Genomic DNA, 14,603 nt, shown 5'->3' with positions numbered 1-14,603 from the left:
AGTGTTTGTTCCCAAAGGCCAAGCAGTTGTGCTTCAGCACACCCATCCTGGGCACTCCAGTACCAAACATAATAAGCACAATGTCACAATGATAGACCTGTAAGATCGGCATCCTCTTCCCACTTCAGTTTGGTACTGCTGGAACATCTTACAATGATTCACAGTGGAACCAGTTGGCATGCTGGAAAATATTTTCCTCTTGTAAGAAGTGCTCCGGATTCACAACACGGTGATATTTGGGTTGTCAGGCGGGAACTTCCCAAATTGAGATTTTTTTTCTTTTTGTTTTTAAGTCCCTTTATTTGGTCCTAATTACAACTCAGCGTTATCTTGTTGTTCGTGATGTGCCTCTAGGGGACTTTGCTGGAAAGGAGAAGTGAAGGATGAAATGGGTGACTAGTCTGTCTGGAAACGTCCAATTAGATACAAAAATAGAAGTCTGCAGCATAACCCAAGGGAGAGGTGTTAAACTGAGATCCCTTCCACACATCCCTGGGAGCTGCCCAGATGGAAGAGCCCAGGGCGCTGTGGGGGAAGCAGGAAGAACATCAGTGCCTTAGCCAGTATTCTCCATAATAGGGGGCTCTGAAGATCGAGGAAAATGTGAACTATTACTGAGCAGAGAGTGACTGCGGCATTGGCCCATGCACCCCTGTCTTGGACAGTATTCCTGGAGTACGAAGAGAATCTGACTCCATTCTGCCGTCCCCCTCTTCTTCATTGGAGATGGGTCTGAGCTATGGATTTCAGAATTCGGTTTGGCTTAGGTCCATCTTTTGTCTTCACCACTCCTAGCCCCCCTTCCTCTTTTGGGGGGGGGGCGGTGGTGGTGGTGAATGACTGTTACTCACACAAAGGGCTTCCTGTGACTCTACTGCCGCTTACTGAACCCGACACTGCAGCCTTTTGTTGAGCTTTTTATTGGTGTCAGAATTTGACTGCTCCAAGTGATGTGTCTGTAGCACAGGCATGTATTGCGTCAGCTGCTGCACTGGGCACTGCTTGGGCCTCCATTGTGTTAGACCAGCCGAGGAGGAATGTAGCTTGCTCTCAACTTGACTCCCCTGGCCTGAGTTAATTTGCTGATGGAAACATCTCCTTTACTCCCACCTATCCCCTCTTGCGGGATATGACCTCCTGTATACACATACCTGACAGTCTTGTTTCTTTAATGAAACACTTCTCTTGCCCTGGACAATGGCTTCCGGACTGGCTCTGATAATATCTTGCCTTGGTTCTGTGAACCAGTGTGCATGCACAGGTGTGATGGCACGCTCCCTACCCCATCCCACCCTGGGAGTGGGAGGCTTCCCTTTCACAACCCATAGGATCTCCTTGCCATCAACCTCCTCTCCTGCTTGCGTGAAGATTCTCACTGTTGAGCAACATGAGGCATTCCCTTACCCAGCAGGCTCGTTTCTGCCACAGTCCCGGTTTGGGGAGTCAAGACCAGGACAGTTATTAGATCTGGGTCTCCTGCAAGACCACATGAAGCATTCCTGGGTATTTCTGGCCTGGTATACGTGAGAGACTGGGACCAGTAATGGTCTGTCTTGTGGCCATGAATAACATTACCAGGCACTGCTGACCAATGATGTGAACAAGAGACCCTGTTTGGTTACCGAGCTTGGGTCTCCTGAAAGGCAGTGCTGAGCGCACTTCCTAGGCAGGTGCCTGTGTATGTTGCAAAGATACTCCTCCAATCTCCTATAAAAATGTCCCCTCTTAGCATTATGAAGGATTGGTCCATGTGACTGTTAGCTTTGAGGCAGGGCCTTGCAGAGTGATCAGAGCCTAAGTTTTGGGGTATGATTACACTGCAGCAACAATGTGTTATTACACTTATGTGGATATACCTGAGCTAGACTTTAATCTAGTTAGCTCAGGCATTGGAGCAGTGACACCTGTACAAGCCAGCCTGGGACCCTGGATAATTACCCAGGCTGCTAGTCCGTGCACGGTTCACTGCTCCAGTGTCCGAGCTAGCTAGGTTAAAGCTATCTCACCTGTGTCAACACAAGCTGCAATTGTACTTCCTGGCTGCAGTGTAGATATGCCCTTGGTGTCAGGGCTTTGGAGTGGAGCCCAGAGCTGGAGCACGGAGCAGCTCCGGAGCAGTGGAGCTGCAGGTTTTTGCCTGAAGCTGGAGCGGAGCCGGAGCACAGCTCCAAAGCCCTGCTTGGTGAGCTTCACCTGACACTGTGAGGCTTTGTTCTTCGCTGAGTGTTTGCTTCTGTTTGTGGAGGGAGGGGTGGGGAGAGAAGGAGGGAACAGGACGAATTGGTGGTTGTGCTTTTACACCAGGTGAGGGTTTATAGCCACTTCCCTACTCCCGCAAATGAAGGTCAGTATAACAAGTACAGGTACTACAATTTAGTTACATTATTGTATGAAATTGTAATAGTTGTAAAAGGTTGGTGCCATGTTAAAAGTTCTGCATAAAACATTAGTTAAAAAACAATACATGTAAATGCTCTAAATCAGTGGTCCCCAACCTTTTCGTCTGGCGGGCGCCAGACAAAGGACCGTGGCGGTGGTGGAGCACCCGCCGAAATGCCGCCGAATTTCTGCGGCGTCTCTTGATGACGTCACTTGTCGGCGGCAAGTGGCGTCATCGAGAGGCGCCGCCGCCGAAACGCCGCAGAAATTTGGCAGCATTTTGGTGGGTGCTCCACTGCCAGCCAGGATGTGGGCGCATTTAGATGCCCCAGGCGCCCGCGGGCACCGCGTTGGGGACCACTGCTCTAAATGGCATCCGCTCTTAATATTTTTTTAAAGATGTGTTTGCAAACACTTTAATAGTGTGGTATATTGTGATTTTAGTATCTCTTTCCCTTACACTTTCTTCCTTTGCTGGCTGAGCTCACTGCTGAGAGGGAGGGTATCTTGGCCTCTCTGCCCGATCGCAGGGTCTGGGTGGCTGCCTGACTTCAGAAGGGTCTTTCTGTATGTATGTCTGCTTCCAGTCTGTTCTCTACTCCTTCTCCTCTAGATCTTGGATGGCTGGGCACTTTACTGCTCTGGGAATGTGATGTTGCCACTTTCTTTGTATAACTTGGATGGAAACCCTGAATGCTGAAATCATTTGCAGGAGTCTTTCCACGCTGAATTTCTTCAATCCAAAACTTCTTCCCTCCTAAGGAAAATCTGCTGAGGCCTAGGAGGAGGGTATTCTGTGGTCAAACCTGTCCAGAACCATCCAGTTCACAGGTCTGAGAAGATAGAGAAGTCCCTCTTCTAATATGGTCCCTTGTCTATCGCCTCCCCCCGGGGGGGGCAGGGGATGCTTTGAGGCAGAGAGCAGTCTGCATCCTCCCCCAATTCCTTTCCCAGGGCTGAGCATGCTATCTCTGCAAAATTCTTGCTTTTAATCAGGGGCACTGGACAAGGGTAACTTAACCCAAGACCCTTGAATGGCAGCTTGGGGCTTCTCTGCATCATAATGCAGTCTAGCCAGTATTTGGGTCAGTTAAGATTTAGGGGTGTGTGTTGGGTAGGCGGGGCTTTAAAACATGCTCTCCTTGAAACCAGCCAACAAGATTCCTCCTGGAGTCTAATGGCAAATGTCAGCTGTGCAGTTTATTTCTCTTCCACCCTTGTTAAATTCTTTTTTCTCCTGGCTGTGGGGCTAGAAGACTTTGTGTCGTAAAGGATGATCTGTCAGCCCGTGACTGAACGACTCTGGATCTCTCCAAACATGTGCCCTCATATCTGCTAACACAAACCACCTGCCGCGGTTAGAACCGGCTCTGGGGTTGTTTTCCTTGGAATGGGTTTTTAGCTTTTCTTCAGCCACTGGTTTATATCTTGTAAACTGCTGAACAGGCCTCTGCCGCCTTCTCGAGAGCTGTGTGATGTGGCAGCTGGGCTGGAAGTGACTCTGTGTGACCCTCCCTTCTGACTTACACCCCCACCCACCCTTTCTTCCCTTCTTCCATGTTTTCCAGGCCTCACTTCTCCTTTCCAGGGACTCTGGGCTTTTCCATGTCAGTGCTTGGGAGTTATTAGTGTTCATTAATCCAGGAGATGTGCAACACTGACCAGAGTCAGGAGTAATGCAGGCGGGCAACATACAGGCTTCTCTTCCACACCCCAGCTCTGGAGTAGTGGGAGATGCTGTAGGCCAGTCCTGGGACACCCCTGCCCGCTCCTCATCCATATAGCTCAGCGGTTCTCAAACTTTTGTATTGGTGACCCCTTTCAAACAGCAAGCCTATGAGTGCGACCCCTCCCCCTCCTTATAAATTAAAAACACATTTTTAAATATTTAACCCTATAAATGCTGGAGACGAACCGGGGTTTGTGGAGGAGGCTGACAGCTTACGATCCCCCAGGTAATAACCTTGCGACCCCCTGAGAGGTCACCACCCCCCAGTTTGAGAACCCCTATATAGCTCTTCCAGCACTCCTGTGGGCTGCTCATTAGCCCCGACTTTTCCTTGCTTTTCTGAGCAGAGGCTTATAGAGGGCACCTTGGTTGGCCTGGGCAGATATCCTCTAGGGACTTGGAGGTGACTGCCAAAATCTGTGAGCTGAAGATCTCCTAATCCCCCTACTTGGGCATGTCAGGAAATCCACTATAAAATATGGGACAAATCTGCAATACTGTCAGCTTTTGTTTGAGACCCTAGTCGGGAATAGCAGGGGGTGCTGCAAGACAGGACTGAGGTGTCACAGCTGATCTGTATGGGATCTTAAGATTGGAAGAACAAAGGGCACTGAAGGCCTAGAGGGTCTGCCTGCAATATGCCTGGCTCGGTGCTGTTAGTATCTCTCCTTCAGGAGCACTCTGCTCGCTCTCAAAAATGCAAGACGAAAAGGCCTTGAGAGAGTCAAGTATTATATTATTGAACTGTAATTAGATGTGCTGTATTGGTGGCTTGATTTATATCATTTACCACTGTGTACCTCATAAACTTAATAGCCCTTCCAAACAGGAAGAATAAGGTTAGAGTCATTCAGTTTCTTTCTGGATAAATGGAGACACAATGAGGCTGTAATGTGGTCTAATGGAGATGCTGTATAATCCTTTATTTTCATGGGCAGAGGGAACAACCCGCGGGTGTTACATGCTCTCTAACTCTGGTGGCATGGCAATCACTGTAACAGCCCTGTGGTCACTCTGCATTGAGGAAATGAATCCACACACAGCCTTGCCCATTATGTGGCTTCCGCTGGTAACGTCAGCGCAATCTCTGGTTATTGCTGTGCTGCTAACTCATGAAGTCCAAACCTGGAAAGAGGCTTCAAGCATTTCCCTTTCCTGATTAATCTGTTTCTGTGTTTGGTATTCACATTTTAAAGGGAGCACTTGGATACTTTTTTTGTTTGTTTTTTAAAATTGTTTTGGTTTTCCTTTGTTTTTTTCTGCTAGGCTTTTTGTCCTTTCTCATACATGGATTGTAGTGTGCATATGTGTATATTTCTCCTCATAGAGCTTGAGAGAAATCCTGCTTCTTTTTGTTCGTGTTCTTATTTTGTTCACTAGTGTCCTCGGGTAATGGTAGCACAGACTTATGCTACATCTACACTACGTACAGTGTCACAGCTGCACTGATGTAGTGCTTGTGGTGGACATGCTCCAAGCTGATGGGAGAGTGAGAGCTCTCCTGTCAGCTTAACTCCTGCTTCCGCAAGAGACTGTAGCGACATAGCGCTGTCTACACCAGTGTGTAGGTCGGTATAACTTATGTTGCTCATGGCTGTGGATTATTCACACCCTTGAGCGACGTAAGTTATACCAAAGTAACCTGTAGCGTAGATAAAGACTTTGGGAAATGCTTGTGAAATGCTGCTGTTGCGTGTAAAACCAGCAGAGGAACATGGCATTATATTTGTGTAGGACCTACAGAAAATCACAGGTTTAGTATTATTTCACAGTGACTAATGTGCCTGCATGTAGTTATAAAAACAAACCAATAACTATCATAGGTACTTACATGGCTCCCATTACTGGACAATCTGAGCACCTCACAATCTTTAATGTGTCAGAGCATCCCTGCAGAATAGGGAAGTATTGTCCCTATTTTACAGATGGGGACACTAGAGCAAAGAGACTGTGACTTGCGTAAGGTCACACAGGAAGTCTGTGGAGCAGGGAATTCAACCTGGCTCTGCCGAGCCCCAGGGGACCATCCTTCCTTTCTGTTCTTCTCTGTGTGCGCGTTACTACGGATACATCCTTATTTGGAATCCGTGAGAGCAACACTTTGTTCTATTGTATTCATCATGGGCCATCAGAGTTTAATTGATACATAAAACTTAACATTTCATCATATACTTTGTTAACCTTTGTCTGTGCCAATATACAATGCTTTAATGAAAGATGGATCTTGAAAATAAATGGACTTCAGATTTTTCCATTTGATGAAAAATAACCCCTGTGCCCTGTTGCTCTCTACAGCAGGGGTTCTCAAGCTTTTGCTTTCCGAGGCCCACTCCAACGTGTTATAAAATCTCCCCAGCCCACCTGTGCCACAGCAACCAGTTTTCTGCATGTAAAAGCAAGGGCTGGCATTAGAGGGTAGCAAGCAGGGCAGTTGCCTGGGGCCCCATGCCACAGGGGCCCCTGCAATGCTACACTGCTCAGGCCTCAGCTTCAGCCCCGAGTGGCGGGGCTCAGGGCCTCGGGATTCAGCCCCATGCAAAGGGGCTCTGGCTTTCTGCCCCAGGCCCCAGCAGGTGTAATGTTGGCTCTGTGTGGTGGACCCTTTGAAACCTGCTCACAGCCCCCAGGGTTGCTCTAGAGCAGTGTTTCCCAAACTTGGGATGCCGCTTGTGTAGGGAAAGCCCCCTGGGGGCCGGGCCGGTTTGTTTACCTGCCACGTCTGCAGATCCGGCTGATCGCGGCTCCCACTGGCCGCGGTTCGCTGCTCTAGGCCAATGGGAGCTGCTGGAAGTGGTGCAGGCTGAGGGACGTACTGGCCGCTGCTTCCAGCAGCTCCCATTGGCCTGGAGCAGTGAACTGCGGCCAGTGGGAGCCGCCATCGGCTGGACCTGTGGTAAACAAACCGGCCCGGCCCGCCAGGGGCTTTCCCTACACAAGCAGCATCCCAAGTTTGGGAAACACTGCGCTAGAGGATTGTTGTTGTCTGTAGGGTTTGCTTATGGAACTGGGCCATTGGTTGTTGCAATGGAGTTTAATTCTGTACTTTTCTACATGGCTACCAAGAGGTTGCCCGTTTGAGAGTCCAGATGTGGGACTGCATTTTGGGACACCGCTGTGCTTCCATCACTGGAGAGTGGTGCAAGTGAGGGAAGAGTAGTGAAGGCATTTCTGGAAGCATGCCTTTGTGGTTAAAGCACAGGGCTGGGACTCAGAGGTGGTAGAGGAGAGTTTAAATATCCCTCATTTATATGTGTGGGGGAAACAGAACCACAGGTAAGGTAAGTGACATGCCTAAGGCCATATAATGACTCAGTGTCAGAGCCAGGATTAGATCTCTGACTTCTGAGCCTGTGCTCATTCCCTTGGGCCATGCTGACTTGCTTAATAGTGCATATGTGTTCTTTAGCTGCAGTACAGTCAAAGTTGGTTGTAGGGTTTCTTTACTGTGGAATCAAATGGTAGCTGGCAGCTGCATTTATAGCCAAAATCCCTTACATTAATAGAAGAGTCAAGGGAATTAGATCTGTCCCTATTTTTTGTTCCCTCTTGCACATATGTACGCACACATGTGCGCATGTACACACAAAGCTGCTGATTTTTGCAGTGTTGAGAACTAAAGTGCTTCCCCATCCAGAGGTCTTAGAAATCCATACCTAAAAAAAAATGCTAGTGAAGCCCTTTGTGCGCACTCTCCCTTTGGTGTGCCGAAGAAGGGCCCTATTAAAATTGTTTAATTGGACAAGATGACCTAAATAAAAGACCGAAGAGAGTCCTGTTCTTCGTACTCCTAAATTATCTAAGGTTATGACAGCCATGGAGGCTGTGATGTACTTGGAACCCCTTCCTGCAAGATGACTGGAGCAGCCAGGAGAAACTGAGTGCCCTCCACTCCCATTGACATCCCTGGAGCATTCTCCTAGGGTACAGACACAATCCTAATGGAGAAGAAAGGTCATGATACCAGAGCCTTCAATAAGGAGGGTGAATCTTAACCCTTCTCGTCTTTCCCGCCTTCTTGTCCCAGCCAGTGCTTGCAAATTGTACGAACTGCAAAAATGGACCAAGCTCTTTTTTAGATAAATCCACTAGAGGGTTTTCAAAGTAGTCAGTAGTCGTGAGGGTGGTTGCTAGTAGTTTTAAGCCCGGTTTGTATATGTTTGTTGTTTAAAAAAAAAAAAAGAGACACGTTGACTTCCCAGTTCACACTGAGTGAAATGCAAACTGTGAATAAGTGCACACATGGTGAAACGTGAGTTGGACCTGGAACATAAAGGAAAACTAGAAAATTGCGAGAGGGTCCATCTGAGCCCTGGCGTTGCTGGAGCCCCTTGGAATGTACAACGACTTCTCCCTCATTGCTGTGGAGACATGGTGCCAGCCCTACCCTCAGAACCTAACTCGATTTAATGCGGTTATGTGCAGACAGCCAAGACTCACCTGTATTGGCATGGAGAATTGGCTTCATTTCAGTCTCTCCTCCCACTGAATAGTTGTTCGTTACTTTAACATTTTGTTTTTAAATCCTATCTTGTGTCTCTCCCCCCCTCTTTTTTTTTTTTTTTAGATGCAGATGTTGGACAAGTTCCCAATGGAAGGAGGGCAGAAGGACCCCAAACAAAGGATCATCCCCTTTCTGCCAGGTGAGTAGGATGGATTCCATTGAAGATAAACTCTGGTTTTGACAAAATACATTCAAGGGGGCCAGACTAAGAAAAGGTCTTGTTACCAGCTCCCAGTGCACACATAGGTATGACTTAAAGGTTGGAGTCTTGAACAACATGTGAATTTGAAACTTCAGATGCCTGCATCCTCTGCATTAAAATGAACATGGGACTATTTTTAGTAATATGCAAATTAAGTATTAAACTCCTCAGTTCCCAGGGCTGCAGCCCACAATCAGCTTCGAACTCGGAGACTCTGCAATGTTTAGGCATTGGTTTCTGCCCATCCTGAATGGCAAATACATAGCCACTGCCCCCAGAAGACACCCATGTTTTAGGTAAGCAATCCTGTCTTCACAAGCTCTGTAGGTAGCTCCTAGGACAGACCAGTGGGTTTCAGTATCGACACCCCCAACAGAGCCAGGAGCTGTGGCTCCCCAGGAACTGTTCTGTGCAGTTTGCAACTGAGTGTAACTCCAGTTAAAGTGCAGAAGTGCAGAGAGACCTTAAAAGCAATCCCACAGAAATGTAATACTGAAACAGGTAGACAGCTGTAACTTTCTCCTGCAATTTTAAGGAGCAGTTTTCCAAATTGAGATGTATATGGTGCAGCAGCTGCCCCGCAAATCCAACATGCAACTATGCAAATGGGCGTTCATGTGTCCAAAGTAATCTGTATAATTACTCATTTTGGACCTAATGCAGGGGTGGGCAAACTTTTTGGCCTGAGGGCCACATCTGGGTGGGGAAATTGCGTGCAGGGCCATGAATGTAGGGCTGGGGCAGGGGGTTTGGGTGTGGGAGGGAGTGCAGGGCGTGGGGGGGGTGCGGTATGCAGGAAGAGGCTCAGGGCAAGGGTTTAGGGCACAGGAAGGGGCTCAGGGCAAGGGGTTGGGGTGTCAGGGTGTGTGGCAAGGGGCTCAGGACGGGGTTGGGGTGCAGCAGAGGTGTGGCAGGGGCCTCAGGGTAGGGGGTTGGAGTGCAGGGGGGTGCGGTGGGGGTTCAGGGCAGGAGGTTGGGGTGCAGGAGGGGTGCAACGGGGTTGGGGTGCAGGATGCAGGAGAGGTTCAGGGTGTGGGCTCTGGCCCGGCACCGCTTACCTGGAGGTTCCGGGGTGGCAGTGGCGCACAGCGGGGCTAAGACAGGCTCCCTGCCTGCCCTGGCCCCACACCGCACTGCTCCTGGAAGCGGCTGGCACCATGTCCCTGTGGCCTCTGGGGAGGGGGAGGCAGAGGGCTCTACGTGCTGCCCTCGCCTGCGGGTACCTCACCTGAAGCTCCCATTGGCTGCGCTTCCCCGTTCCCGGCCAATGGGAGCCGCGGAGGGCGTTGCCTGCAGGCGAGGGCAGTGCACGGAGCCCTCTGCTCCCCCCACCCTTCCCCAGGGGCACCCTTCCCCAGGGGCTGCTTCCCAGAGCGGCACGGGGCTCGCAGCACCACAGGGGTAGCAATGCCGTGGGCCGGATCCGGCCCACGGGCCATAGTTTGCCCACATCTGACCTAATGGGTGCATGTGGTCGTTTTGTGACACATTGCTGCTGCTTTTGAAAATGTAGCCCTAAAATTGCCAGGGAGTGGGGCCCCTGAGAGTCTTTCATATACCCACAGCCAATAGATTTGACCACATAAACTTTTTTCCAAGGAGCTAATGAAAATGGATGATACTTTAAACACTTCCAGAGAATGCAACAAGTATATTTAGTGCAAGCCATTATGATGTTTTATGGAAATGCAGATGTTTAAGGTATGTCTACACTGCAGCGTGGGCTGATGTTCCTGCACTAGCTTTAATCTAGAGAGCATGGCTAAAAATACCAGGGAAGATGCAGTAGCACAGGCTTCAGCGTGGGCTGTTCCAGCCCACTGGGGGACCCCGGGTATGTATAACCCTTTCCATGGTCCATGCTGCTGTGTCTTCACTGCTATTTTTAGCCCTGCTAGCTAGATTAAAGCTAGCATGGGCATGCCAGCAATCTCACCTCCTATTGCAGTGTAGACATGGGCTTCCTTTCCTCCAAGCAGCATAAAGACTCTGTTTTATTCTTCTTCATGAGCCAGGGCATATTTGTAGGTAAGAAACTGGGTCTGGGTTGCCCAGGGAGGCATTTCTGGTTCTGGCTTCTTCCCTGATTGTAGCATCAGCAAAACCAGAGCAAGTCTGACATTAATATAGAGGAAAAGGCACTGCTGTGCAACTTTTTCCTGCCAGTGGGGGAAGCCAAATTGGCAGAAGGCATGACTTGGAAAAATAGGGAATACAGTTTGACTGCTTTCAGTTTGTGAAGAATCCCTACTCGTCCCATCAAAACGCTGCTATTTTTGAAAGATGGGGATTGGGGTCCAGAGTGGCTGCCCCAAGCGTGTTGCATTTCACAGCCTCACTCGTTAATTTCATTGCTGCTCATTCAAACTGAGAAAGTTCCCCTCTATTAAATGACTCTCCATTGGGATTTAGTGGAAAAGGGTTGGAGCTGTCAGGAGGTAGAGCCTGGGCCTTGAGCCACACTGACATCGCTCCATGGGCTGTGTGTGCACTTATTTCAACTTTATAAAATAGCAGTCACCGGTGTCCAGCCCACTGCTCTGGGCCCCCACGCAATAGACTAAAATAATCCATCTCCAGGTACAGCCAAACAGCCGGCCTGATGTTGCGCACCCAAGAAAATTCATCCTAGTCCCAGGACCCCCAGTTATCCCTGTAAACCCTTCAGTCCTCAAAGCTGTGGAAGACAGATGGGCCTTGCAGTGTGCTCAGAAGGTTTCAAAAGTCAAAGCAACTGGGGGAAGCAAGTTCCAGAGCTGAAGGTCTGAGATGCAATTTACCAATTCAGATTCTGAACCTCTTCGGAGTCCAGGAGCATGTGATGTCAAGATGTCAATATGGGGTCCATCTCTATTGCAAATTGGCTTAGGTGTGGTGGTGATGTTTGGACAAAGGCCTACATAGTTCCAGAGGGTCATGAGGATGATGTTTGGTTTGGGAGGAGATATTATAATGCCAGTTGAGCTACATATTATGGTCATGAGTGCTTTAGCAATGCCTAGAACAGGGGTAGGCAACTTATGGCACGTGTGCCAAAGGCGGCACGCTAGCTGATTTTCAGTGGCACTCACATTGACCGGGTCCTGGCCACTGGTCCGGGGGCTCTGCATTTTTATTTAATTTTAAATGAAGCTTCTTAAACATTTTAAAAACCTTATTTACTTTACATACAACAATAGTTTAGAATTCCCCCTCCCCTCTTTCTCAGTAAAAGCAATAACAGTACAGACTTAAAGAAATTCTATAGCAAAACACAGAATTGCAAATACAGAATTAAAAGTATAAGACTACTAGTTCCTTGCTAATACTCACTAGCTTGAATAGAAGAATTTATTTCAGCAACCTGGGAGGACTTGATTAAGATGTCTGGACTCTCTTAATTCCCAAGAGAGACTCTCCAAAAAACAAAGAACAGGAAAAAAAAACTTCCCTCCACAGGGATTTGAAATTATCTTGTCCCTGATTGGTCCTCTGGTCAGGTGTCCACAGGTACTGCTTGTTAACCCTTTACAGGTCGAAAACAAAACCTTAACCCTTAACTAACTGTTTATGACAAGACTTATAGAAAGAGACCTTCTAAAAACGTTAAAATATATTACTGGCACACAAAACCTTAAATTAGAGTGAATAAATGAAGACTCCGTGCACCATTTCTGAAAGGTTGCCGACCCCTGGCCTAGAATATGCATATTTTTAGGTGCTTCACCCCTCTCCCTCCCAAGCCACCTAGGACTGAGTTGCCTGGTGAGAAAAGGTGCTAATGTGGGAGCAGGGGAGAAAACAAATTGTACTCTGGAGACAGGCCCCATCTCCTGACTCAAGGTGAAATAGTCTCTGCCTCGAACTGTACATCTTACTCCTGTATTCATGTCCTCCCCAGCCTTCTCTACAGGTTTCAGTCACTCTCAGTCCATACTCCTCCCAGAGGCTTTCCTTGACACTTGCAGCTGTTGCATGCCCATCACAGAAGTAGAGTGATAGGGATGGTGGATAATGAATATTGTTGGATTTCACCTTTCCTGCTTTCACGTGCTGGCAAAGAACAATGGGTAGCTATGGTGTGAACATCTTATAGTGGGGTACTCTCCTGGTTGTCTCCTGCACAATGTTCACTAGGTACATCAGACTCGCATCTGTCTAATCACACGGGGCTGCTAAATTCTCTCACTTGAGGGTAGCTGCTGTTAAGCAGTGTGAGGTCTGTAGCTTCTGCAGCGTTTCCTTTGGCATGTGTAGCAAGGAGACAGTAGCTATCTGTTGAGTTGGCTTATGGAGTTAGTCACATGGTCTTATGTAGCTGGTGAGGTGGCTTATTGGCAAGGTTTGCCTCCTGAGAGAGGTGTTGGTTTGGCTTAGAAAAGTCTATTAGTAGCTGGTAGAATTGTCAGGTACAGGAATCGTGGAGTATTTATTCTGGTTCAGGTCTCCTCTTTCCCAGCTTGAGATGGCAACATGTTGTTTTACTTATTGTAAAGCTCGAGATTTTGTGCTGTTTCCCTCAAGATGCATAATCAGAATGGGTCGAGCGCGAGACAGAGCAGGGTCTGTTTCTCTGAATCTCATGCATCCAATATATGGTGAAACTTAGGCTTGCTGGGTTTTTGACTTGGTTCAGGCCTGAGAAACCAGTGACATCTATAGCTTACTTTTCTTCACTCCCTCATTTGAGGAGCATTTTAGCATCTGAATTTCATTACCAGTGGTGATTTGGCTCCAATGGTCTGAGTGAAATATGCTGCTTTCTGGGAAGCTGCCTATGGTAATGTTAGATGTGTGGCCTCTGAAGTCCTGCAAAATATCTCCTGCTATTCTATATGTCCTGCGGCCTGTAGCATTCTTAGCAAACCTGTAATTGTCTCGAACTCAGGGTCACCCACAGGAACTGAAGAGATTCCCATCCTTCAGTGTCTGTCAGAATATTTTCCTGGAGGGGGAAGTGGTCCCATTATTAATGCTTATTTTACAGCATCCAACCCCTAGGAATTTTGTTCTTCTGCTTTTGCTTTTGTTTAGTTATCGTAGCTTTATTTTCCTTGTGGGATTTGACTCATTCTTTGAAGTCGCTAGAGGAGACTTAGAGCCTTCAGACTTAAAGTAGGTCTCAGCTCTTCCCAGAGAATATCCTTGCAAGGATGTAATTCCCACCCTCTCTTCTCCCCACCCCACCCCCACTCTAAAACAGATGGAACAGTAATAAAGTTGAGTTCTTGAGAGAAACAGATGGGAAAGACAAGGATAGACTGTGAGCTCTCTGGAGGAGAGATTCTCTCAGGCTATATATCTGGATAGCACTTGCCTGTAGCATGTCTTGGGTGCTTCTGTGATACCACTAACAGACTAAGAATATGTCCTCCAAGGCCACTGAGTCTGACAGCATTCAGGCACTATGCCGAAAATTCCATTTCCTGCCATGCAGAAGAGTTGAGAGGTGGACTCCTAGCTGCTTGTGTGCTGGCATCGAGTCAGTGGCAGGTCCTTCTTGTGATTGTTGTTTTGAGGGATGCTGCCCTCATGACCCCATGACACACCTCTGGCTAGTCCTAGCTCACAGGACACTGTTAATGCTAAGATGGACTCTTATGGCAGGAGGAATGAAGTTGCATTGACTAATGCATATGAAATGTTATGGGGGGATTGTGCAAAGCTTTGGAAATCTATCAGCCTGGCTCGGAGACAAAGTCCCCAGTGAACAGTTGCTGGTTGCTGAGTATCAATTCTATGCTGTGCATTATACACACAAAGACCCAGTCCCTGCCTGGAGAAGTTCACGCGCTAAGGGTTACACATTTGCT

General features: G+C 48.1%; 1 protein-coding gene across 12 annotated transcripts in view; it reads left to right on the top strand.

Moving 5' to 3' along the window:
- SH3PXD2B (SH3 and PX domains 2B) overlaps nt 1-14,603 on the top strand; it is a 130,101-nt gene that overhangs the window by 57,679 nt on the left and 57,819 nt on the right. For all 12 annotated transcript variants that reach the window (XM_039485402.1, XM_039485401.1, XM_039485404.1 and 9 more), the window contains one exon: nt 8,673-8,748. In XM_039485402.1, the coding sequence (XP_039341336.1) occupies nt 8,673-8,748 (76 nt within the window). The remainder of the gene's footprint in view (nt 1-8,672; nt 8,749-14,603) is intronic.

Source organism: Mauremys reevesii, linkage group 8, assembly GCF_016161935.1.
Source record: "Mauremys reevesii isolate NIE-2019 linkage group 8, ASM1616193v1, whole genome shotgun sequence".
Lineage (NCBI taxonomy): Eukaryota > Metazoa > Chordata > Testudines > Geoemydidae > Mauremys > Mauremys reevesii.
The sequence above is the reverse complement of the archived record's forward strand: the minus strand, read 5'-3'. Positions and strand labels throughout refer to the sequence as shown.